The sequence below is a fragment of the Tachysurus fulvidraco genome, chromosome 8 (assembly GCF_022655615.1).
Source record: "Tachysurus fulvidraco isolate hzauxx_2018 chromosome 8, HZAU_PFXX_2.0, whole genome shotgun sequence".
Taxonomy (NCBI): Eukaryota; Metazoa; Chordata; class Actinopteri; order Siluriformes; family Bagridae; genus Tachysurus; species Tachysurus fulvidraco.
The window spans coordinates 21,947,827-21,974,112 of record NC_062525.1 but is presented as its reverse complement, the minus strand read 5'-3'; the positions used below and the strand labels follow the sequence as shown (position 1 = coordinate 21,974,112).

Here is a 26,286-nt window from a genome sequence, read left to right as displayed (position 1 = left end):
TCGTGGATCGACTTTTAAAAGCTGATACCGTGCAAGCAGACACCGAGAATATGATCCACGAGCTTCTCGCAGGCTGAGTGAAGAAGTAAAGTTCAACGTTCTTGTTGGCATCCGGGGAAACAGAGCCTGAGTATTATAACGGTTTGTTATTGTTTTCAGATGTTCGGCTTGAGTCTCGCGCACGGTTTCCGTTGGAGCAGCTTGTGCAACGCAACGCAACACAACACAACACAACACAATTAGCACCGATGCTAAATGATGTTTCGGTATAAAGTTACTGAAAGTTTAGCCTAGCTTCTTCATCTCTTCTTCGAGTTGTACGCTAATCTCGCGACACAGCTTGTTTCTAACCGAGTAGTTAGTTAGCTACACAAAGTAAGTGATGAGAATCAACGGTTCTGTGACTAGTTAACGACTAGTTAACGACTCGTTAACGATTAGTTAACGACTCGTTACTTCACTGGATCTCCACTTGTGTGCGCGAGACCTGTTCGTGTCCGAAAAACAAGCTCGCTTTAGCGTCTCTAAGCGCTCAGAGGCAGTAAACAGCAACGCCGAGCTCCGAATCGACTCGTTAATCCGCCATAAAGCCAACACGGATCGGTATATTCACAAATTCCACTTCTTCTGTACTCAGTTATTCCTCCTGATCGCCAGGTTCAGCTGCTTGCTTTTTTTTTTTTTTTTTTTTTTTAGCCCCCTTGTGCGCATGCGTGTATTCCTATTCGAGTCCCACGTCACATCTAATTCTTCAGTGATTGGACGCTAAGCGCATCTTTCACTTAGTATTTGTTTTTTTATTTTTTTTATTTTAACACATTTTTATCTTGGTTTGTAAAATAGCACGAACAAGCGCAGTGTTTTTTGTTGTTGCTATAATTGTATTAATTATCAGACCGTTTACTTTGCGCGTTTGCGCATGCGTCAGGGGATGTTTGAAGCTTGTCGCGATGGCTGCCGACGGTACAGAACTGTTAGGGCTGGTTGAGGAATTTGTATCGGGACAAGTTGACAGTTCAGCTGCAAATGTCTCGAGAGGTATTTAATAGGCTTATTATACGAATATTGCTGTTGTGAACGAATAGTAATTCCACACGTGCTTTTAATGATGTGTGTACAGTCTTATTGTAACTTGCTACAAACCGAACTTCTTATCGCACCTACATTCCGACTAATCCCGCCCCCTCTGCTATGATTGGCTAATAATTCAATAATCGAGATGTAATTGGTCAGTTCGTGCTTTATGTGAACAACCTGCCAATTAGAGAAGAGGAGGTGGGATTGTAGAAATACGGGTAAGGGAAAAAAAGCGACGTCTGTAGCGTGACTAGAATGTTACTAGCTGCTTCACCACATCCTGTGTGCTGTAGAACTAGAAACGGCTTTCTCTGCCTCTGCCTATGAGAAAAGCCTATGAAGATATTCACTACACGGTGAAACTGATCCAAAATCGACCATTGTAATAAAGCTAACGTTGACACGTGCAAGCCTGCTGTTTGTTTACGTGTGCTAGGTGATTAGCAGGCTTGTAATGCACATGCACATTGGGCCGAATTGTACACATTGTAAATGAGTTTATGGGTAAAGGGAGAGAAGAGAGATACGATCTAATATACTGTACAAAAGTTATCCAGGACAAGAGCTCCAAAATTCTTCCAGATGCCTTTGTACTACACTTTAGGAAGCAGACTCTGTTTATTTGCCTAAACTATATTTTCATCTGTTTCACAGGTGTTAAGACTGGACATTTCTCCATACTTCAGCTGGTTGAGGCACTTGGGTAATGTATTACACCTAAGCAGCAACATTGTGTGGATTCGACATAAGCCGAGTTTACGTGGCACGAATTAAACCGATTTTACCCATTCTTAAAGAAAAAGTTTTGCAGATTTTTGTAAACACTGTATATAAAAAGTCTACACACCCTGATAACAACTGCAGGTTTTTGTGCGGTCAAAAAAAAAAGGATGTAACGAAGCGACCAATAAAATCCAAGTGAATACGGAATAAATAAGTGTGTACACATATTAATGGGTACTTTATTAAAGCGCCATTTGCTTGTAGTACAGCAGTCAGTCATTGTTTGCTAAGCAACGTCGCGAACGGTTTGATTATGCTCCAGATCTGTCCGATTGTGAGGTGATGATCAGTGCTCAGTCCACTTCCAGTCATTCCCCAGGTTTTCAATAGGATTTAGATCTGGGCTTAAATGGCTGCTCACTGCTCCGGGTGTGTGTTCACGGTGTGTGCATGTGTTCGCTGCTGGGTGTGTGCACTTTGGATGGGTCAAAATGCAGAGAACGAATTCTGAGTTTGGGTCACCATACATAGCTGTATGTCACGTCACTTTCAACTGGGTTGTTGAAAATCATTTAATATCCTTGATAGATTGGGACCTGTGTCTTCCACTGTCTTGACCAGAGTCCCAGTCCCAGCTCCAGTGCACAGTGTTTCAGTCTTCAGTGACGAATACAAGAGACTGTTGAGTAAACAGCACCTGCCAGATGCTTCTACAGCTTCCCTGAGCAGCATTCTGCTTGTTCTCTTGTCCGCTTGGATGGACATCCTGTTCATGGTCATGTCCATGTGCTGTCCATGTTGATTACAGTAGTGTTCCATAGAACTAACTAATGCTTTGGAAATTCTTGAATAGTCCTGTCCTGATCGATATCATTCAACAAGTGAGATATCATGCATGTTCTCAGCTCTTTTGAGGACCATGGCTTTAGCAGTTCAAGTAGAAAATCCCACAGAAACGGATGATCTTTATTTTCAGTTCTTCAGAATCACTACATTGCTGTGTGACGATTACATTTGAACACGATCGGTGATGGTGGTTTAAATGTTCCTAGTAGCTGCATCCCAAATTAATTGATTACTACGCACTTAGTACTCTACCTTCAAGTGTATGAAAGCACTGCTCACACCTCCTGTTCATCACATGCAGTCTGTTGCTTGAGGTATGCCATTAAAGGTCGGATAAAACCTTGTGTTGAGGATTTTATCTCCAAAGTGCATTTGGTTAAATTACATAGTGAAACAGAATATGTAGAGTAGTGGAGACAAAACACGACTACAGGAAGTGCAAGCAGAATAAAAAAAAAGCTCAGAGTGCAACAAGCAATAAATCAGCCTTTACAGGACTGCCTCTGTGTACAGAACCCTGGTGCAGCTTCAAACTAATCCCCACAACAGTGACCATGTGGCCAATCTGGTGTAATGTTCATTTTGAACTGGTGTAATGTTCTGTTTTATTGCTGCTCAGGTCGAGTTTAACAAGCTCTCAGACTCAGACTCGTGGCCGAGGTGTGCAGCTCCTATCGCAAGTCCTGCAGGAATGCTACAGCGGCCTTTCAGAGAGCGAAGGTAAGCTTTTGTTTCACACACACACACACACACACACACACACACACACACACACACACACACGTCCTGCTTAAACAGTACAGGTTGAATTTTGATCACTGAAATAATGCCAAATCACAGAAACTCTGCGAAGTTCGGGGTCAGATTAGATATTCCACAATAAAAGCTACTTGACTTTACTTGAGATTTGTCACGTGACACCTTCATTACAACACATTTCAACAAAAGCTTCATGTGCTCTCATAGAAAGTCGTTCACTAGTGGGAGCATAAAAGACTAATCCTCTGCCCGCAGTTTCAGCAATTCGAGTAGTTTTCTCTAGATTAAAAAACACTAGGTTTCTTCAGTGGGAAAATCAAGCCACAACAATCACATGTACAATATATGGGCTATGTGAGATTATTGTCAAGAGAAGAAGCCGATTTCTTAAAGAAATTTTTTCCTCCCCCTTTCCTCTCTGCAGTGAAGGTCCTGGTGGTGTTTTATGAGAACAGGCTAAAGGATCACTATGCCGTCACTCCACACGTCCTCCGTGGACTCAGCGCTCTGGTAAGCCCAAGCACACACATGCACACACACACCATCCCACCTGTCTCTGGCACCAGCGGGAATCTGTTTATATTAAATAATTGATGGATTTAAATTAGATTCTTCAATATTGATTCGTCTAAACAAATCCATATTGAGTCACAAGTCGAATCTTTTAGACGAATCAATTTAATGAGCAAATGCAGATTAGTATGTTTAGCTCAATGACATCATGTGAGTTAGAAGTGTAATGATTTAGTGACAGGAAGCTGAAGTGTCAGGGCGGTCACAAGGCTTTGTTTAGGTCCTTGAGTGGCTGCTTCTCATCGTGCTTGGATTGTGATTGGCTTTATTGTAAACGATCTCCGTCTTCCAGGCCAAGTGCACGGTGCTGCCTCCTGGTGCAGCAGTTTCTATTCTGAAAGCCCTCTTCCAGGATGTCAATGTCCAGGTGAATTATGTCACAGACAACACGCATTGATCAGATTCTCTTCAAGGCTTTTCACACTGCACTTACCCTCCCGGGTTTTTGTTGTCTGAAGCACAGAACCAGTAAACAGTCTCCGAGGGGGAAAATGGAGACACATTAATTATTTTTTTTTAGTTATAATCAAAATAAAGAATTTAGTTTTTCTTTAAAGTCTTAAAACAGCCAAGGAGGATTTACACAGTGACATTTTATTTCACACGTCAATGCTAAAGCACAAGACAAGCAGACTGTATTTGTACAATCAGGATTATCGACGGCACAAATTACGCAAATAAAGAAGGAATGGATTTCTTGCTAGTTCATCCTGGTTAAAATATAACCTGAAACAAGATAAAACCCAGGATCTGTTCAGGTGTGAAAAGCCCTCTGGAGTTGAAACACAACACAATCTTATAAATCACCAAATACACATGTGAAGAGCAAGAACAGCCTTGTTTACTAACTCTCTTTGGGGTTCATGTGAACAGTCCCTGATGCTGTCGGAACGCTCGTGTGTCTACAACATCCTCATCAGCCTCATGGACTCGAGAGAGGAAGGTAAAGAGACTCACCACAGTGATCTATGCAACACAACACTCTTGGCTAATATCACTTTGTCTAATATCCCGGTGCTGAGGAAAGCTCAAATCTGATTGGTCAGAAAGGGTTGGCTTTGTTTTTGCCTTATTAAGGGACTAACTGTGGATTCCAGGTTCTATGGAACGTTCTATGTAACCAGACTTGTTCAGACTTTTGTTCTATACAGAACTAAATCGAAGGGTTGAACATGTGTATGATGAGATGAGAAATGATGAGATTTATCTGGATCGTCTTCACAGATATTGCTTTGGCTCATGAGTTCCGTTGTCATTTTTTTTGTCCATGACTTTGTCCTCATTCTGCAGAGCTGAAAGGTTTGGGTCCAGACTTTGTGTTTGGATTTGTGCAGGCTGTCGATGGAGAACGTGACCCTCGCAACCTGCTGCTGGCCTTCCAGATAGCCAGAAACATCATCTACAGAGGTTATGACCTTAGTGAGTACAGCATCGGTCACGCACGCACGCGCACACACACTCAATCATGCATAGTCTAATAACCTCATGTTTAGTCTAGAAGCTCTACAGATAAAGCTGAAGGAATTCTGTCTCGCTCTCTCTCTCTGTCTGTCTCTCTCTCTGTGTGTGTCTGTGTCGCTCGCTCTCTGTGTGTGTGTGTCTGTCGCTCGCTCTCTGTCGCTCTGTGTGTGTGTGTGTGTCTGTGTCAATCGCGCTCTCTCTCTGTGTGTCTGTGTCGCTCGCTCTCTGTGTCGCTCGCTCTCTGTGTCGCTCGCTCTCTGTGTCGCTCGCTCTCTGTGTCGCTCGCTCTCTGTGTCGCTCGCTCTCTGTGTCGCTCGCTCTCTGTGTCGCTCGCTCTCTGTGTGTGTGTCTGTCGCTCGCTCTCTGTCGCTCTCAGTGTGTGTGTGTGTCTGTCGCTCGCTCTCTGTCGCTCTCAGTGTGTGTGTGTCTGTGTCGATCGCTCTCTCTCTCTGTGTGTCTGTGTCGCTCGCTCTCTGTGTGTGTCTGTGTCGCTTGCTCTGTCGCTCACTCTCTGTGTCGCTCGCTCTCTGTGTGTGTGTCTGTGTCGCTCGCTCTGTCACTCTCTCTCTGTGTGTCTGTGTCGCTCTCTGTGTGTGTGTGTGTGTCTGTGTCGCTCTCTCTGTGTGTGTGTGTCTGTGTCGCTCTCTCTGTGTGTGTGTGTCTGTGTCGCTCTCTCTGTGTGTGTGTCTGTGTCGCTCTCTCTGTGTGTGTGTCTGTGTCGCTCTCTCTGTGTGTGTGTGTCTGTGTCGCTCTCTCTGTGTGTGTGTGTGTCTGTGTCGCTCTCTCTGTGTGTGTGTGTCTGTGTCGCTCTCTCTGTGTGTGTGTGTCTGTGTCGCTCTCTCTGTGTGTGTGTGTCTGTGTCGCTCTCTCTGTGTGTGTGTGTGTCTGTGTCGCTCTCTCTGTGTGTGTGTGTGTCTGTGTCGCTCTCTGTGTGTGTGTGTGTGTCTGTGTCGCTCTCTCTGTGTGTGTGTGTCTGTGTCGCTCTCTCTGTGTGTGTGTGTCTGTGTCGCTCTCTCTGTGTGTGTGTGTCTGTGTCGCTCTCTCTGTGTGTGTGTGTCTGTGTCGCTCTCTCTGTGTGTGTGTGTGTCTGTGTCGCTCTCTCTGTGTGTGTGTGTGTCTGTGTCGCTCTCTCTGTGTGTGTCTGTGTCGCTCTCTCTGTGTGTGTGTCTGTGTCGCTCTCTCTGTGTGTGTGTGTCTGTGTCGCTCTCTGTGTGTGTGTGTGTCTGTGTCGCTCTCTGTGTGTGTGTGTGTGTGTCGCTCTCTGTGTGTGTGTGTGTGTGTGTCGCTCTCTCTGTGTGTGTGTGTGTGTGTCGCTCTCTCTGTGTGTGTGTGTGTCTGTGTCGCTCTCTCTGTGTGTGTGTGTGTGTGTCGCTCTCTGTGTGTGTGTGTGTGTGTGTCGCTCTCTGTGTGTGTGTGTGTGTGTCGCTCTCTCTGTGTGTGTGTGTCTGTGTCGCTCTCTCTGTGTGTGTGTCTGTGTCGCTCTCTCTGTGTGTGTGTGTCTGTGTCGCTCTCTCTGTGTGTGTGTCTGTGTCGCTCTCTCTGTGTGTGTGTCTGTGTCGCTCTCTCTGTGTGTGTGTCTGTGTCGCTCTCTCTGTGTGTGTGTGTGTCTGTGTCGCTGTGTGTGTGTGTCTGTGTCGCTCTCTGTGTGTGTGTGTCTGTGTCGCTCTCTGTGTGTGTGTGTGTGTGTGTCGCTCTCTCTGTGTGTGTGTGTCGCTCTCTCTGTGTGTGTGTGTCGCTCTCTCTGTGTGTGTGTGTCGCTCTCTCTGTGTGTGTGTGTCGCTCTCTCTGTGTGTGTGTGTCGCTCTCTCTGTGTGTGTGTGTCGCTCTCTCTGTGTGTGTGTGTCGCTCTCTCTGTGTGTGTGTGTCGCTCTCTCTGTGTGTGTGTGTCGCTCTCTCTGTGTGTGTGTGTCGCTCTCTCTGTGTGTGTGTGTCGCTCTCTCTGTGTGGTGTGTGCCGCTCTCTCTGTGTGTGTGTGTCGCTCTCTCTGTGTGTGTGTGTCGCTCTCTCTGTGTGTGTGTGTCGCTCTCTCTGTGTGTGTGTGTCGCTCTCTCTGTGTGTGTGTGTCGCTCTCTCTGTGTGTGTGTGTCGCTCTCTCTGTGTGTGTGTGTGTGTGTGTCGCTCTCTGTGTGTGTGTGTGTGTGTGTGTCGCTCTCTGTGTGTGTGTGTGTGTGTGTGTGTGTCGCTCTCTCTGTGTGTGTGTGTGTGTCGCTCTCTCTGTGTGTGTGTGTGTGTGTCGCTCTCTCTGTGTGTGTGTGTGTGTGTCGCTCTCTCTGTGTGTGTGTGTGTGTGTCGCTCTCTGTGTGTGTGTGTGTGTGTCGCTCTCTCTGTGTGTGTGTGTGTCGCTCTCTCTGTGTGTGTGTGTGTCGCTCTCTCTGTGTGTGTGTGTGTCGCTCTCTCTGTGTGTGTGTGTGTCGCTCTCTCTGTGTGTGTGTGTGTCGCTCTCTCTGTGTGTGTGTGTCGCTCTCTGTGTGTGTGTGTGTGTCGCTCTGTGTGTGTGTGTGTGTGTCGCTCTGTGTGTGTGTGTGTGTCGCTCTGTGTGTGTGTGTGTGTGTCGCTCTGTGTGTGTGTGTGTGTGTCGCTCTCTGTGTGTGTGTGTGTGTCGCTCTCTGTGTGTGTGTGTGTGTCGCTCTCTGTGTGTGTGTGTGTGTCGCTCTCTGTGTGTGTGTGTGTCGCTCTCTGTGTGTGTGTGTGTCGCTCTCTGTGTGTGTGTGTGTCGCTCTCTGTGTGTGTGTGTGTCGCTCTCTGTGTGTGTGTGTGTCGCTCTCTGTGTGTGTGTGTGTGTGTCGCTCTCTCTGTGTGTGTGTGTGTCGCTCTCTCTGTGTGTGTGTGTGTCGCTCTCTCTGTGTGTGTGTGTGTCGCTCTCTCTGTGTGTGTGTGTGTGTCGCTCTCTGTGTGTGTGTGTGTGTGTCGCTCTCTCTGTGTGTGTGTGTGTGTCGCTCTCTCTGTGTGTGTGTGTGTGTCGCTCTCTCTGTGTGTGTGTGTGTGTGTCGCTCTCTCTGTGTGTGTGTGTGTGTGTCGCTCTCTCTGTGTGTGTGTGTGTGTGTCGCTCTCTCTGTGTGTGTGTGTGTGTGTCGCTCTCTCTGTGTGTGTGTGTCGCTCTCTCTGTGTGTGTGTGTGTGTGTCGCTCTCTCTGTGTGTGTGTGTGTCGCTCTCTGTGTGTGTGTGTGTGTCGCTCTCTCTGTGTGTGTGTGTGTGTCGCTCTCTCTGTGTGTGTGTGTGTCGCTCTCTCTGTGTGTGTGTGTGTGTCGCTCTCTCTGTGTGTGTGTGTCGCTCTCTCTGTGTGTGTGTGTGTGTCGCTCTCTCTGTGTGTGTGTGTGTCGCTCTCTCTGTGTGTGTGTGTGTCGCTCTCTGTGTGTGTGTGTGTGTGTGTGTGTCGCTCTGTGTGTGTGTGTGTGTGTCTCTCTCTCTGTGTGTGTGTGTGTGTGTGTGTGTGTGTCGCTCTCTGTGTGTGTGTGTGTGTGTGTGTGTGTCGCTCTCTCTGTGTGTGTGTGTGTGTGTGTGTGTCGCTCTCTCTGTGTGTGTGTGTGTGTGTGTGTCGCTCTCTCTGTGTGTGTGTGTGTGTGTGTGTGTGTGTCGCTCTCTCTGTGTGTGTGTGTGTCTGTGTCGCTCTCTCTGTGTGTGTGTGTGTCTGTGTCGCTCTCTCTGTGTGTGTGTGTGTGTCTGTGTCGCTCTCTCTGTGTGTGTGTGTGTGTCTGTGTCGCTCTCTCTGTGTGTGTGTGTCTGTGTCGCTCTCTCTGTGTGTGTGTGTCTGTGTCGCTCTCTCTGTGTGTGTGTGTGTCTGTGTCGCTCTCTCTGTGTGTGTGTGTGTCTGTGTCGCTCTCTCTGTGTGTGTGTGTCTGTGTCGCTCTCTCTGTGTGTGTGTGTCTGTGTCGCTCTCTCTGTGTGTGTGTGTCTGTGTCGCTCTCTCTGTGTGTGTGTGTCTGTGTCGCTCTCTGTGTGTGTGTGTCTGTGTCGCTCTCTGTGTGTGTGTGTCTGTGTCGCTCTCTGTGTGTGTGTGTGTGTCTGTGTCGCTCTCTGTGTGTGTGTGTGTGTCTGTGTCGCTCTCTGTGTGTGTGTGTGTGTCTGTGTCGCTCTCTCTGTGTGTGTGTGTGTGTGTCTGTGTCGCTCTCTCTGTGTGTGTGTGTCTGTGTCGCTCTCTGTGTGTGTGTGTGTGTCTGTGTCGCTCTCTCTGTGTGTGTGTCTGTGTCTGTCGCTCGCTCTCTGTCGCTCTCTCTCTGTGTGTGTGTCTGTGTCGCTCTCTCTGTGTGTCTGTGTCTGTCGCTCGCTCTCTGTCGCTCTCTCTCTGTTTGTGTGTCTGTGTCGCGCTCTCTCTCTCTGTGTGTGTCTGTGTCGCTCTCTCTCTCTGTGTGTCCGTGTCTGTCGCTCGCTCTCTGTCGCTCTCTCTCTGTGTGTGTGTGTCTGTGTCGCTCTCTCTCTGTGTGTGTCTGTGTGTGTGTGTGTCTGTGTCGCTCTCTCTCTGTGTGTGTCTGTGTGTGTGTGTGTCTGTGTCGCTCTCTCTCTGTGTGTGTCTGTGTGTGTGTGTGTCTGTGTCGCTCTCTCTCTCTCTCTCTCTCTCTCTCTCTCTCTCTCTCTCTCTCTCTCTCTCTGTGTCTCTCTCTCTCTCTCTCTGTCTCTGTGTGTGACTCACTCTTTTTCCCCTTTTCTCTTTAGATCAGTTTACAGAGGAGCTGTTTGAAGTCACATCCTGCTACTTCCCGATAGACTTCACGCCTGTACGTAGAATTCCAGCTTCACTTTCAAGCCCAGTAACAACTAAGTTATTAAAATATTTTAATCTGCAGTCTCTAATGAAAGCGTCTCCAGTGTTATTGTTCTCCTTGAAAATTGAGTATAAAAAAAGACTTTAAAAAAAACGAGACATTTCTGATTGTATGCAAGTTAATTACAAGTCTCTTCACATTCCGCACAGCCGCCCAACGACCCGCACAACATCACGCAGGAGGACCTCATCCTGGCTCTACGGGACGTTCTTACAGGAACACCACGATTCGCAGAGGTTTGTCACAAAACGTCTGATCAGAGAAAGAGATAGAGATCAATGTATTCACTAGCACATCTGAAGGAAGGGAAAGATTTACAAGATCTCAAGATCACAGCAGAAAAAAGATTAACACACAATTTATATATTTTTATATATACACTCTCTCTGTCTTTCTCTGTCGGGCTCTTTGTCTCTCTCTCTCTCTGTGTGTGTGTGTGTGTGTCTGTCTTAGTCTCTCTGTATTTGTCTTTCTCTCTCTCTCTCTGCCTGTCTTGTTTTCTCTCTATCTCTCTCTCTCTCTGTCTCTCACTCTGCCTGTCTTGCTCTCTCGCTCTCTCTCTCTCGCTCCGCCTGTCTTGCTTGCTCTCTCTCTCTCTCTCTCTCTCTCTCTCTCTCTCTCTCTCTCTCTCCCTCCCTCTATACTACACACCACACCACTATGTTGCTGTACATGTAGTTAAAGCTTAGGCAGCACAGATGAATGGTAAATCTTTGACCAGTGCTACTTTGCTGGGTTCAGGTGTGACAGAGGAAGTAGAGCTCATGCTTTACATTTCCATCACACCTGCAGCTCCTCAGTTTCCTATTCAAATGCATTCAAAGTGCACCGTTGTTACTTTATGTAATGGATTTGCATTCTTCACACCGACAGTTCCTGCTGCCGTTACTGATCGAGAAGATCGACTCTGACCTCCAGAACTCCAAGGTGGACTCCCTGCAGACGCTGGTAAGACCCGCTTCTAACATGAATGAACCCGAGAGGTTGTTTTAGTTTGTTTTTAAATGCAAACAGGAAGGTAAATAATAACTAGCTCCCTTTTGCCCTAGGCTGCTTGTGCACCTGTTTACGGACACAAAGAGCTGGCCGAGTTCCTCCCAGGCCTCTGGTCCTCCATACGCAGAGAGGTGACAACCTATAGCACATCGGGTCTTTACTCTGTATGATGATTATCTGGTAGTATGCAAATTAAAAATCTTGGACGTGAGCAAAAAAAAACGTTTTTAGCTGTAATTAACGTACGTGAGAACAGGAAGTTGTTTCACACACTTTACATGTAACTTTAAACGGATTTATGAATGCAGTTATTGAATGTTTATATTGAGTAACTCCTGTAACGTTGCACCTTTGCAGAGTTGAAGCTTTTATTATAACTGCATTCTTTGATACAATTGAATCCATAAAATAACTATTTCCTTTTAGAATATCAAGTTGAATACTTTTTCCCCCAGAATGTACTTTTGAATAGAAATGTAAAAAAAACCCAATTAATCAAATTGAATCAGTATCAGGTTGATTCAGTATCAGGTTGATTCAGTATCAGGTTGATTCAGTGTCAGATTGATTGAATCAGTATCAGGTTGATTCAGTGTCAGATTGATTGAATCAGTATCAGGATGATTCAGTGTCAGATTGATTGATTGAATCAGTGTCAGGTTGATTCAGTGTCAGATTGATTGAATCAGTATCAGGTTGATTCAGTGTCGGATTGATTCATATTCCCACTGTTGATGAACTGTTCAGGCACTCTAACATTTTTTTGCAGCCTGCTGGTGCCTGGGGTCTTACTTGTAAAACTAAGCTCATGGAGTCATGTTCGGTTTGCAGGTATTCCAGACAGCAAGTGAGCGAGTCGAGTCAGCGGGTCTCTCTGCTCTTAGCGCCATCACGTCCTGCCTGTCTCGCACCGTTCTCACATCAGACTCGGGAGACACTCTGCAAACGTTTCTGGAGCTCGTCCTCAAAGGTACAGGGAGATGCGCAAGAGATGATCATTTTGTATCTCAGTTTTAATAACGTACAAATGAACTGCAGAAATAAATTTAATCCAGACATCAATCAAATTGTTTAGGCTAAAAATGTTCTGTTTTATAAGAAGCATCAAAAGAAGGCAATCTCTCTCTCTCTCTCGCTCACACTCTCTCTGTCTCTCTCTCTCTCGCTCACATTCTCTCTGTATCTGTTCATTTCAGACTGTCAGCACCACCTGTGTGAGCCCGATCTGAAGCTGGTGTGGCCGAGCGCAAAGCTGCTGCAGGCTGCATGTGGCGCCTCCTACAGGGCAAGCCTCATTGTGACGGCGGCGGTGCTGCCTGTACTGTTTGAGCAGTACAACACCAGAACTCAGGTCTGTTTCACATCCCACAGGGGTGAGGTGGCTTTAATGATTTGTTGATCTGCCTCAGATCTTCAGGGCTGGGGGTTCAATTCTCCTCTCTGCCCTGTGTGATTGTGAAGTAGACTTTCTCCTTATTCTTCAGGGGTTCCCTTGGGCACTTGGGTTTACAGGCTGATTTGTATCTCTAAACTGTCCGTAGTGTGTGCACGTGTGTGTGAATGTGTCGTGACGGGTCAGCACCCTATCTGGGGGGTCTGATGAATGTGCCCATAATCTCCTTGGATAAGCGCCAAGCTCTTGGTGACCCTGTGTAATATAAGCAGTAAAGAAGATGGCTGGATTAAACATATGAACGAATGCTGCTGTTACTTCTGATTGTCATGCCGTGTGTGTGTTTGTAGTGTGCTCATCGGCGCACTCTGTTGGAGGTGTTGCAAGGATTCATTCAGCCCACTGTGAGCAGCCGGCCTGCAGAACAAGGTCTGTGTGTCTGTGTGTGTCTCTGTCTGTGTGTGTGTGTGTCTCTGTCTGTGTGTGTGTCTCTGTCTGTGTGTGTGTGTCTCTGTCTGTGTGTGTGTGTGTCTCTGTCTGTGTGTGTGTGTCTCTGTCTGTGTGTGTCTGTGTGTGCGTCTGTGTGTGTGTGTTCTCGTGTTTAGCGTGTCATGACTGAATGCGGTTCTTTATATATTTGGATATTGATCATTTTTACTATATATACTAATAGTAGTGAGGGATAAAAGACCTGGAGAAATGCAACTATAGGAAAATAATTAGTACGAGGTGACAAGATGAAGTCTAATGTGATAGCAAATTAAAAATAAAGCCAACTGTACCACTTTTTAATGTATGAAAGAACTTTTACTTTATTCTGACTATAAACCAGACTCTAATAATTAGTTGTTTCTGCTGGATTCTCTTTGCACCCCATTCAGAGGAGAACGTGCTGCTCCCTTTCCAGAAGGCTCTCAGCAGCGTGGTGTTTTCTGCGCTGACTGAGTCCAGTGCAAATCTTCAAGTCACAGCTACAAAAGTTATTACCACGCTGGCCCAGCAGCCTGGTGGGTGGATACGCACACACACACACGCACACACACACACACACACACATGCACACACATACGCACACACACACACACACACGTGCATGCACACACACACACAAAAGTCTGATTTGAAAAAGCATTTTGTGCTTCAGCTGAATGATTTGATTCTTCTGTACAGCACTTTGGTCAACTTTATAAAGTGCTTTATAAATAAAGTTTGATTCTTTGATTGAATCTCATCATCAAACCGGAATGGGTTCATGTTGAATCATCTGCAATTTCTTTTGGGATCAATAAAGTATCAGTCTTCTCTCTGTCTGCCTACTTACTCTCTGTCTGCCACTCTGTCTCCTCGTCTCTGTCTGTTACTCTGTCTGTCACTCTGTGTCCTCGTCTCTGTCTGTCACTCTGTCTGCCACTCTGTCTCCTCGTCTCTGTCTGTCACTCTGTCTGCCACTCTGTCTCCTCGTCTCTGTCTGTCACTCTGTCTGCCACTCTGTCTGCCTACTTACTCTCTGTCTGCCACTCTGTCTCCTCGTCTCTGTCTGTCACTCTGTCTGCCACTCTGTCTGCCTACTTACTCTCTGTCTGCCACTCTGTCTCCTCGTCTCTGTCTGTCACTCTGTCTGCCACTCTGTCTGTCACTCTGTGTCCTCGTCTCTGTCTGTCACTCTGTCTGTCACTCTGTCTGTCACTCTGTCTCCTCGTCTCTGTCTGTCACTCTGTCTGCCACTCTGTCTGCCTACTTACTCTCTGTCTGCCACTCTGTCTCCTCGTCTCTGTCTGTCACTCTGTCTGCCACTCTGTCTCCTCGTCTCTGTCTGTCACTCTGTCTGTCACTCTGTGTCCTCGTCTCTGTCTGTCACTCTGTCTGTCACTCTGTGTCCTCGTCTCTGTCTGTCACTCTGTCTGTCACTCTGTCTGTCACTCTGTCTGTCACTCTGTCTGTCACTCTGTCTCCTCGCCTCTGTCTGTCACTCTGTCTGTCACTCTGTCTGTCACTCTGTCTCCTCGTCTCTGTCTGTTACTCTCTGTCACTCTGTCTGTCACTCTGTCTCCTCGTCTCTGTCTGTCACTCTGTCTGTCACTCTGTCTTCCTACTTACTCTCTGTCTGTCACTCTGTCTGCCTACTTACTCTCTGTCTGCCACTCTGTCTCCTCGTCTCTCTGTCACTCTGTCTGCCACTCTGTGTCCTCGTCTCTGTCTGCCACTCTGTCTGCCACTCTGTCTGCCACTCTGTCTGCCACTCTGTCTGCCACTCTGTGTCCTCGTCTCTGTCTGCCACTCTGTGTCCTCGTCTCTGTCTGCCACTCTGTCTGCCACTCTGTCTGCCACTCTGTGTCCTCATCTCTGTCTGCCACTCTGTCTGCCACTCTGTCTGCCACTCTGTCTGCCACTCTGTGTCCTCGTCTCTGTCTGCCACTCTGTCTGTCACTCTGTCTCCTCGTCTCTGTCTGCCACTCTGTCTGCCACTCTGTCTGCCACTCTGTCTGCCACTCTGTCTGCCACTCTGTCTGTCACTCTGTCTCCTCGTCTCTGTCTGTTACTCTGTCTGTCACTCTGTCTGCCATTCTGTCTGTCACTCTGTCTCCTCGTCACTGTCTGTTACTCTGTCTGTCACTCTGTCACTCTGTCTGCCATTCTGTCTGTCACTGTCTCCTAGTCTCTGTCTGCCACTCTGTCTCCTCGTCTCTGTCTGTCACTCTGTCTCCTCGTCTCTGTCTGTCACTCTGTCTGTCACTCTGTCTCCTCGTCTCTGTCTGTTACTCTGTCTGTCACTCTGTCACTCTGTCTGTCATTCTGTCTGTCACTCTGTCTGCCATTCTGTCTGTCACTGTCTCCTCGTCTCTGTCTGTCACTCTGTCTCCTCATCTCTGTCTGTCACTCTGTCTCCTCGTCTCTGTCTGTTACTCTCTGTCTCCTCGTCTCTGTCTGTTACTCTCTGTCACTCTGTCACTCTCTCTGTCACTCTGTCTGCCTACTTACTCTCTGTCTGCCACTCTGTCTGCCTACTTACTCTCTGTCTGCCACTCTGTCTCCTCGTCTCTGTCTGTCACTCTGTCTGCCTCTCTGTCTGTCACTCTGTCTGTCACTGTCTCCTCGTCTCTGTCTGTTACTCTCTGTCACTCTGTCTGCCATTCTGTCTGTCACTCTGTCTCCTCGTCTGTGTCTGTTACTCTGTCTGTCACTCTGTCTGCCATTCTGTCTGTCACTCTGTCTCCTCGTCTCTGTCTGTCACTCTGTCTGTCACTCTCTGTCACTCTGTCTCCTCGTCTCTGTCTGTTACTCTGTCTGTCACTCTGTCTGCCACTCTGTCTCCTCGTCTCTGTCTGTTACTCTGTCTGTTACTCTGTCTGTCACTCTGTGTCCTCGTCTCTGTCTGCCACTCTGTCTGCCACTCTGTCTCCTCGTCTCTGTCTGTCACTCTGTCTGTCACTCTGTCTCCTCGTTTCTGTCTGTTACTCTGTCTGCCACTCTGTCTGTCACTTTGTCTCCTCGTCTCTGTCTGTCACTCTGTCTGTCACTCTGTCTGCCACTCTGTCTCCTCGTCTCTGTCTGTCACTCTGTCTGTCACTCTGTGTCCTCGTCTCTGTCTGCCACTCTGTCTGCCACTCTGTCTGTCACTTTGTCTCCTCGTCTCTGTCTGTCACTCTGTCTGTCACTCTGTCTGTCACTCTGTCTGTCACTCTATCTGTCACTCTGTCTGTCACTCTGTCTGCCACTCTGTCTCCTCGTCTCTGTCTGTCACTCTGTCTGTCACTCTGTCTGCCATTCTGTCTGTCACTCTGTCTGCCATTCTGTCTGTCACTGTCTCCTCGTCTCTGTCTGTCACTGTCTCCTCGTCTCTGTCTGTCACTCTGTCTGTCACTCTGTCTGCCACACTGTCTGCCACTCTGTCTCCTCATCTCTGTCTGCCATTCTGTCTGTCACTCTGTCTCCTCGTCTCTGTCTGTCACTCTGTCTGCCATTCTGTCTGTCACTCTGTCTCCTCGTCTCTGTCGGTCACTCTCTGCCACTCTGTCTCCTCGTCTATGTCTGTCTACTCTGCTCTCTGACTTACTCTCTGTCTGTCACTCTGTCTGTCTTGCTAGTCTGCCTAGTCTGGCTGCCTGTGTACTTTATATCTATTGGTAAATGATGATTTAATTGATATTGTGTCCTGGAGTTCACTGGAAAATAAGCATGGCGCATAAAGACAAGCCGTGTCCTAAATGGCACATTGTTCACTATACTGTCTAGTGCATGAATTTTAGAGGGTAGCATCCTCGCAAACGTTTTGTTACTGACAGGAAGTAGAAGCCGTTTCCATGTCGGTTACAAATGACCTCATCAAAAATCACTCAATACGTAAAATGTTAAAAATGAAATCTCACAACATGGAGCAATGTTTGTAATACGTCTCGTTCCATGAAGTGAATTTTCATTGTGAAGGCACTAGTCACAGGATTTACACTACAAAATGACAACATATAGCGCACAAGTATGCCATTTGGGACGCAGCTATAGAGAGCTCAAGTGAAATAGCTTTAAGATTTTTATTTTTAATTAAATAATGAGATTAAAGACTAAGCACCTATACGATATGAAGAAGGATCTGGTTATTAATGCTAAAAAAAAAAACGTCTTTTTTCCATCAAGGCCTTATAGAGAAAACCGATGTGGACATAACAGTGGATCACCTTACAAAGCTGGTCTTAGAAGAGGACGATGCACAAGTCAGGTAGCTACAGCATCAGTGTGTAAAACACATCATGTTTACTGGAGCTTGCTCGAACCCAGTGTCAGACTCGTTCTCTCACGTCTCAGTTTGGCAGTTATGAACTGCGCAGGATCGATGGCTCGTCTCCATCCGGCCGTCTTCATTTCCCGAATGGTTCCGAAACTGAGGGATCAAATCTTCACAGGTAGCCGCAAAGATCTGACCAAATTTTTAACATGATCAAATTCTTTTTTTCATTTTTTTTATGCTTGATTATAAAGGCGTCTTTTAACAGAGCCAATGGCTGAAGGAGACGCTTCCTATCTCACTCCGAGTCGAAGTAAAGCGGCAACAATGCAGCGCTGCGTCACGGCTCTGGCCACCGTCTCGTCTCAGCTGAGTTTGGTGCAGGAGAGCGCGCCTGTACTACTCCAGGTCTTAAAAGCTGTACACAAAGGTACGTCCTACTGCCACTCTGTCCATTTGTTTATTCTCTGATACTGTCAGGGTTTGTGCATTCTCAGACAGGAAATGAGTAAAGTAGCATATACAGTATCTCACAAAAGTGAGCACACCCCTCTCATTTCAGCAACCATTTTAGTATATCTTTTCAAGACAAGACAATACTATAGAAATGAAAATTGGATCTATTTTAGAGTAGTCAGTGTGATGCTTACTGTACATAGCGGTATAGATTTACTGTACTCTGAAAATTACTTAACATACAGTCATTGTTGTCAAAATAGCTGGCAACACAAGTGAGTACACCCTAACTGATGACAGCTGTACATTGTTTCCCCATGCAAAGCCACATGTCCTATTCATTACGTTCATGTCTTCGTCTGCCGAGCAGGACCATACTAATTTGTGTATCTTGTATTAGAGCAGATGAAATTTGGTGCTTTAAGTACAATTCTCTCATAATGTCAATGCTGCATGTTGAACATGGCGCCATGCCTCATGGCAAAGAAAGCACCGAGGATTTGAGAATTAGAATTGTTGCTCTCCATAAAGATGGCCTTGGCTATCAGAAGGTCGGTAACACCCTGAGTTACAGTCCAGTGGTCAGGGTCATACAAAGACGGGTTCCACACAGAATAGGCCTCGCAAGGCTTAATCAAGGATGTTGAGTCCTCGGGCTGTGCGTCAGATGCAGAAGTCGGCTTCAAAAAAACAATGCATGAGCGACCTTCCGTTTCTGCAACCTCTAAAGCAATGCAGGGAGCAGTTTGTCACTGCTCAGACCGTATGCCGCACACCGCAACAAGTTTGCATGGCCGTCATCCCATAAGCCTCTTCTGAAGCTGGCTCACAAGAAAGCCTGTAAACAGATGACTCGTCTAAGAGCATGAGTTACTAGAACGATGTCTTGTGGTCTGATAAGACTAAGATAAACTTGTTTGGCTCAGATGGTGTCCAGCATGTGTGTCGAAGCCCTGGTGAGGAGTACCAAGAAAATTGTCTTGCCTACAGTCGAGCATGGTGGTGGTAGCATCATGGTATGGGGCTGCATGAGTGCTGCTGGTACTGGGGAACAGGGATTCTAGTATGTACTGTAACATTTCCAGCATGGTAATGACATCAAACACACCACCAAGATGACAAGTGCCTTTCTTAGGAAGATGAAGGTGATGGGAGTGGCCAAGTATGTCTCCAGACCTGAACCCTATTGGTCAACCTGTGGGGCGTCCTCAAGCGGAAGGTGAAGAAGTGCCATGTGTCTTAACATCTAGCAGCTCTGTGATGTCATTGTGGAGGACCGAATGAGGATCCCAGAAACATCCTATGCACCTCTGGTGAATTCCATGACCAGGAGGATTAAGGCAGTGGATGACAACAATGCTGCTCAAACACAATATTAACACTTTGGACACAGTTTTGACTTGTTCACTTAGGGTGTACTAACTTTTGATATTTCGACAATAATGGCTGTATGTTGAGTTGTTTTTAGAGGACAGTACACCTCACGCAGTGCCTATGCGACTCTCCATAGGAAATGAATTTTTTATCGGCTGTCGTTTGTCGTGTGCCTTGGAAAGGCGGCTTTAACCGAGTGAGACGCGGGAAGCTGAGGCGGGGGAAACAGAGCACACGTGGTTGTTCTGGATCTTTGTTTCAGCGGCGGTGGCTCGGATGCTCGTATCTCAATAATTTCGAATCACAGCTCGTATCTCAAAAAATTCATATGTCAAAGCACTCGTATCTCGAGGTATGACTGTATATCCAATTTTTACTTGTATAGTTTTGTCCCTTGAGAACATATAATAAAATGGTTGCTGAAATGTGAGGGGTGTACTCACTTTTGTGAGTTACTGTATAGTGTTGCTGATCTGCCACTTTTAAATTATTTATTCAGCTCTGAGAAGGTGAAGCAGAAAAAGCCTCACCCGGCATAAACACCACGGTAGCTCAAACCCTGCCGGACGCACTGGGTGTACGGTGCTGAGATGGCAGCTGTGCACCTGGGAGGATTTGTTTGTTGTGCGACAGCACCAGTGGAATTTTTTGCCCGCTTTTGTTGCCTGTTTACTTTTGAATTGTTCTGTAAAAGTGACCTTGAGCGTGACACAGGCCTGTTATTAACCTCTTATTTTTAGCATGTAGTCAGGGACTGCAAAGCTAAACATGGCTAGCCCGGTTAGCCTAATTTCACCAGCCTGGTTCTCCCAATTTCCTTTCCAGCTCCTTTAATTTGTAGGTGTTCTCTGTTCAGCTTTTCACCTTTTATCCTGACCGTTTTATTCTGACTGGCTACATGCAGGTAACGGCGGCTTCTCGACAGAGGAGGCGATTTGGGCATGTCAGGGTCTGCGGAGGATGGCCGAGCACGCTCACCACACGCTGGAAATCGGTGACTTTTTCCACAAGGTTGTCATTCCACAATTACTGGGCCTGTTCCTGCATGCAGCTCTGCAGAGTAAGTTTTTCAACTTCTACAAATTATTAGAAGTTAATAAGTCCTGCCCACCATTCAGTACATTTTTAATGAGCTCATTGTATGAGTCCAGGTTTGTCAATCATTCTCTGAAGCAAAGTATGTAATAAATAACAAAATTCTGTGTTAACCATCAGGTTTATTATTTATTTGTGTGGTCACGCACACCTTCAGTCTGTCTAGTTTTGTCTTATGGTCAATTTCATTTATGTTTTTGATCAGCAGGAGACGTGTCATTACTCGAGCTTTCTGCCACGTTTGTCGTGTTAGTAGATGACATTAAAATATCAACTTCCATTTCTGTAGGCAGCTTTGTAGATCATTTGGAAGCCGCACATGTGGCACGTAAACGTCTAACTCAGGGGTCGGCAACACGCATGAGGCTCTTTCATCGCTCCCTGTAGCTTTGAAAATAAATTATGGGATTAAATAAAAATCAGAATACGTCTTATTTTCCAGATCAGAGCAATCTTTTATTGTTTTTATTCAGATAAAATGTTTTTGTTTTGTTTTTTGTTCTAGGGTTAAGTTTGGTGTTTAATTGTATAACATAACTGGATAAAAACTTTTTAGATGCTGTTATGTTCATTTTATGGATGAAATAGGACATTTCTTTGCTGGGAAAAGACCCATGACCCAACCATTTGTTTTGTTGAAGTTTATTTACTTGATGTGAAGGTTTCAAGAAAATACTTGAGACAGGAAAAAAGATGAAAAAATAAAAAAAATCCCTCGATCACCAAACTGCCACTGCTGGGCCCTGATCAATGCACTTAACACTCACTTTCTCAGCTTTGTAAAATGAGATAAAAAAAAAAGTCGCTTTCTATTAGGATGTCTGCCAAATGCTGTTGTAGGTGTAAAAAATAAATAAATAAACAATATCCTCCATATGCAGTGTAAACTGAAAGTTTTATTTCTTATCATAGGTCAGAAGTGCTCTGGACACATGAGTCCCCTCACAGAAGAGGAGGTGCTGTCTGCTATAGTTCCTGTCGTAAGCACAGCTTGTGCAGCATTACAGCCAGTGTAAGTCACTGCAACCTGTCACTGAAACCAGTCTGGCATCTACAGTGCGTTTGAAGTCAAAGTAGTACTTATTTTTTAGATTATAAAAGAATAAATTAATATCAAAGTTGTTGGGATCTTTAGTTGAGAAGATGCAACACTCGGAGGCTTGTGATCCATCTATTATCTCTGTGCTGCTTTAACCAGGAAGGAAGATACCGAACAAAACACTTCAGATTAACTTAATATTTGGTTGCACAACCTTCGGAAAAAAATAACTGAAATCAATCACCTCCTATAACCATCAATAAGCTTCTTACACCTCTCACCCAGAATTTTGGACCACTGCTCCGGGGTGCCAACACTTTTGGCCATGACTGTATGTGTAATAATGTCACTTATTGTGTATTTATGCTGAGGTCAAGGTTTTAACTCTTTATATGACTCCTCTCATGACTCTTTTTGTGAAGTGTTAGTGTTCATTCTTTTCTACACACATCCTTCTAGCATCAGCTTTTTGTTTACTAGTGTAGAGTGGATTTGTTAACGAGTGTCATTATTAGACCTGCTGCTCAAATGGCTGCCCAGACAGTTGCCCTGTTCTTGGACGGAGACGTGTCATTCCTGCCAGAAAATGCTTATCCAGACCAGCTTCAGCTGCTCAAGGTGAGACCCCCAGCTCCCTTTCTCTTATATATACAGTATCTTTTCTGTCTCACACACAATTAGAACATTTCTTTTATAGGCTGCTTGTTTTCTGATGTCTGAGAATTTGGTCAATGTCAATCATTTGGGATGTGGTAGCCTAGTGGTTAAGGTGTTGGGCTACCAATCGGAAGGTTGTGAGTTTGATTCCTACGTCCAATAAGCTGCCACTTTTGGGCCCCTGAGCAAGGCCCTTAACCCTCAATTGCTCAGCTGTATAAAAAAAATGAGATAAAACTAAGTCGCTCTGGATAAGGGCATCTGTAAATGTAAATCATTTCATATTTGCAAATATATTTGAGCAAAAAACTTTTTTTTGTATTTAATTTTTTTCTTCTTTTTTTCTAAAGCATTTCTTTGCATGTGCTTTTGCACATTATTTGTTTATTATAAAATTAATATTCAACATTTAATGAATCAGCCGTACGAATCCAGCCATATCCCATCTCTGTTGTCTTGCTCTTTCTCTAGATCCAATTTAAAATCTAAATATAAAAATGTTTATTAAATATAGATCAATTTTTTTTAACCCCTCATAATTTCCTCATTTCCTTAGTTAAACATTAGACAAGTGTTAAGAAAACGTTAGGTAAACGTTTAATATGAATAGCCCTAGTGTAAAGCGTGTAGTAAAAGCAGAAGTAATTTTTTCCCCTGCAGATCCAGTCAGACTGCTGCTCCCAGTCACAGCTTGTGTGCTTGCTAATGGCCTCGGTGTGTTCCCTTTCACAACAGGTAGGTTTATACAGAAACTTTATTCATTTTCATTAACACAAGTTCAAATGGTTGTATACAATCAGTTACAGTGTCATCAGCCAGGTTCATTATGTGCTAGGTGGAGATTCCTCACATCGACAGGCTTCTAGTCCAGTTGGAGGAGCTGATATTCACCTGTACACACTCGTTCTCCTACACATCCGCTGCCAAATGTTTTGCCGGCCTGATCAACAAAAGAGCAGCAGGTGTGTAAAAAGCCTACGAAATGTCACACGTGTGTCTATATGAAATCTATTTAAAGTGGAGACACGCTTTACTCGGCCTGTACGGCGATATGACACAATGTAGAGCTTGACAGATTTTGTGTGTTTAGGCCAAGCTCTGGATGCTGTTCTGGAGAAGACCTTGAAAAGAATAAATACGACATTAGACTGTGAATCCCCGGCACAGCGAGTTCAAGCCTTCACTCTGCTAATCTGGGTAAAATCTAATAATAAATAATAATAATTAGCACTGTAAACAAATGTGACCGTTTTCCTCTCTGTATTGAGTGCTGTTGAAATCTCAAATCTGATTGGTCAGAAGGTATTGACTGAGCAGGCGGTTGGGGTTATATTGGGGCCGTTTAGTCAGTTAGGGCAAATAGGATGAGAGATTTAGGGTTAAATGAGGGTTTTCATGGCAGTTAGAGTTATGGGTTAGGGCTTAGGGATAGGAGCTTAGGGTTATATTAAGGCAGTTGGGGTTAAGTGAGTGGGTGGGGTTGAAATGGTTAAAGTGAAGCAGATCTATTAAGGCATCTAAAGTAATTAGTGAGGCAGTAGACACACATCCTTAGTAAATGTGATTGAACACAAATTGATTTCTTCCTTTTTCTTTAGGTGGTAAAGGCTTTGCTTCTGCGCTACCATCCTCTATCTGTGAACTTAACTGACAAGGTAGACCATTCTTCTTCTTGAATTCTTCTTGTATCACCTCCTGTTTGTCTTTAGAACATTTGGGTTTGACTTTCTCTCATTGACTGTTTTTTGGTCATTAGTGGAGGGGACGATACCGTCTAGACGATACCGACTAGACGATACCGACTAGACAATTTCTCAGAATATGAACCAAATTTGAATGCAGTAAAAAGGACCAGAATCACTGAGCTATGATCCCTAGTTATAAATTTTAAGCTACATTAGGCGCTCTCTGAGATCACACTTAGAAGCTTTATTGATACGGACCCTGATTACGTGAAAACTTTCCACATTAATGTTTACTTGGAAATAATTTGTTTTGTTGAAAGGTTGTCTTTTATGTTTTATCCATTTTTCTTTCAGCTTTTCTGCCTGCTGAGCGACGATCACTTAGCTTCTCAGGCAGCAGACAGTTTCTCGCTACTTATGAGCGATTCTCCAGATGTGCTGAACCGCAGCTGTCATGCCGACGTGCGCATTATGTACCGCCAGCGATTCTTTACCGAGAATTCTGCTAAACTCGTCCAAGGCTTCAACAGTGCAGAGCAAGGTATTTACTGATGAACAGAGAACCTTGGGCACCGGTCTATTTAATCTCCTTTTTAATAATGTTTGTCTGTGCACATTTTTCAGAAAAGAGGTCTGTGTTCCTGAAGGCCTTGTCACACATCGTCAATAATCTGCCCAGACAAGTGCAACTGACGGAGCTTCCACCTGTGAGTAGATCAGTCTGAGCAGCATTTGTACAATTCCGTAGCTCATAATCCCGGTCCTTACTTTCCGTGGTTAGAAAATTGACCCGGCTGACTAAAAACCTTTTATTGTTGTCGCTGCTCAGTTGCTGCCCCTGCTTCTGGAAGCGCTGTCATGTCCTGACGAGGCGGTGCAGCTCTCTACCCTCTCCTGCCTTCAGCCGCTGCTCCTGGAACCTCCACCTGCTCTCACGGCACAGCTGGAGGCTCTTTTCACCCGCCTGCTGGTTCTAACTTCCAGCCCTGCCATGGTACACCATACACACTCATTTCAGTACATCAGCACTCACTGACTGACTGATTTGTCTTGTCTTGGTGCTGGTCTGGAAATAATCCCATTCAAACCTTTTCTCCTGAACAGAAAGCGAGGATTGCCACGCTGCGCTGCATCCACGCCCTCTCCCGCCTGCCTGGTCACATGGTAAGTGCTATTTTATGGTGATCAGTAAATCACGTGCCCACAAGTGCCAACCATTTTGTGCTCCAAAACGACTCTGACCTTTTTCCGTTGTGTGGCTGCAGGTGTTGCCTTTCCGTGCCAGGGTCCTGCGCTGTCTCGCTAAGCCGCTAGATGACAAGAAGAGACTTGTGAGAAAGGAGGCGGTGGCAACACGGAGCGAATGGTATGTCTGTGTGAAAGTAATAAATCCTAACCCTGTTCCTTTTGCAGCATGTGAACCAAGTATGCTCGTGTGTGTTGCAGGTTTTTGTTAGGGAGTCCGGGAGGAAGGTGAAGACGAGAGCACCGTTGTCCATCAGAAAGGTTCACCCCCAGTCTCTTCCGCACTGTCCTACTCGCACCACATTGCTCTAACTAATTCCACACAAAGGAGGTCGAGGTAGACTTCTAGGCACAGGGAATAACTCCATGAGGAATAAAGGAATGTACTATTGATAAAATAATGCACTGAGGCGGGGGGGCGTGGAGCTCACTCCTACCAAGTATTGTCCCTGATCTCAGATGATTTCTGTTGCTTAATGATGAACATGTTTTACGTAATGTTTATACTTTTCACCAGTTTCCTTTTACACCAACAAATACGCTGCTTTCTCGTCCCGCACACACGTCCCAGTCAGTCTTGCCACTGAACCCAGAAACACGCACTAGCTTCAGAACGTCTGGACATAATGTCCAATCAGCCAAGAAAATGCCATTCTGTGAGATTCCACTTACGAGAGGAAATCAAGAACTGAAGCGAATTATTTACAATATTGCCCAACTTACCAGCCCTACCTAGTAACAGCCAGCTCGCTAGCTCAGCTTGCTATGTATAATGAAGCCTGGTTAATGCAGTTGCTGATAATCAGGAGGGTCTGCAGGGACCTCAGTTTGAGCCTGATCTCAGCCTACCGTCTGTGTGGAGTTTGACCTGCTCTTGCTTTCTCAGGGTGAGGAGAAATAAAACTCATGCTCTTGGTAGACTAGCCTCGCTAAATTGCCCCTCACGGTGAATTTTAATATCTACAATACACCACAGGGTGCGTCGTTCCCACCTCATGCACAGTGTTTCTGGGATACGCTCCATGTCCGTTATGATCCTAACCAAGATAATGCTCTTTACTGATGATGGAGTTAACGAGACTCAAAGAAGGCATTTCGCTTCCTACAGACTCGGTTGGCGTCACACTTCCATCTCACAAAGAAAAAATGCCGTTTTTCTAGGAACTTTAACTTACCTTAAAAAAAAATGGAGGCCACAAGTATTAGATTTTATGTTCCATACGTTATAAACATTTGTTTTCAGTTCTCAGAGCCGTAGTGTTGATTTTTATTATTTTGCATTTCACTGGAAAGACTAACACAAGTAACCTTATGCCAAGGATATAGATAGTGGGTGGTATTTACATGTCAATCTTTGTAAATGTGTAAAACGGAAATAAACCTCGTTATTATACTGGTGTAAATTGGCTTCTTTATTAAACAGCGTA

At 45.5% G+C, this 26,286-nt stretch overlaps 1 protein-coding gene across 2 annotated transcripts; it reads left to right on the top strand.

Annotated features, from left to right (window-relative positions):
• Nucleotide 1: 1 nt before the first annotated feature.
• mms19 (MMS19 homolog, cytosolic iron-sulfur assembly component) lies at nt 2-26,252 on the top strand. Of its 2 annotated transcripts, none has more exons than XM_027159079.2 (31): nt 2-141; nt 1,732-1,780; nt 3,266-3,366; nt 3,830-3,915; nt 4,271-4,345; nt 4,852-4,921; nt 5,269-5,397; nt 10,090-10,151; nt 10,349-10,435; nt 11,073-11,147; nt 11,249-11,326; nt 12,027-12,165; nt 12,392-12,546; nt 12,939-13,017; nt 13,470-13,595; nt 17,221-17,302; nt 17,389-17,486; nt 17,577-17,738; nt 20,043-20,198; nt 21,146-21,245; nt 21,788-21,890; nt 22,590-22,664; nt 22,765-22,891; nt 23,020-23,126; nt 23,528-23,584; nt 23,969-24,155; nt 24,239-24,321; nt 24,444-24,608; nt 24,719-24,778; nt 24,880-24,980; nt 25,061-26,252. In XM_027159079.2, exons 6-31 carry the CDS (start codon nt 4,858-4,860, stop codon nt 25,089-25,091), a joined length of 2,688 nt encoding a protein of 895 aa, XP_027014880.2. In that variant the 5' UTR covers nt 2-141; nt 1,732-1,780; nt 3,266-3,366; nt 3,830-3,915; nt 4,271-4,345; nt 4,852-4,857; the 3' UTR covers nt 25,092-26,252. The 2 variants fall into 2 exon arrangements, with proteins under 2 accessions (XP_027014880.2, XP_027014879.2); XM_027159078.2 differs by lacking the exon at nt 2-141 and adding an exon at nt 765-1,038.
• Nucleotides 26,253-26,286: the final 34 nt, after the last annotated feature.

Bases quoted from the DNA above. Each gene is read 5' to 3' on its own strand.
- mms19 (XM_027159078.2), top strand. From the start codon at position 951: ATGGCTGCCGACGGTACAGAACTGTTAGGGCTGGTTGAGGAATTTGTA. The intron at 10,152-10,348 runs GTACGTAGAATT...CATTCCGCACAG, and splicing joins TCCCGATAGACTTCACGCCT to CCGCCCAACGACCCGCACAA. The intron at 13,596-17,220 runs GTGGGTGGATAC...TTTTCCATCAAG, and splicing joins CACGCTGGCCCAGCAGCCTG to GCCTTATAGAGAAAACCGAT.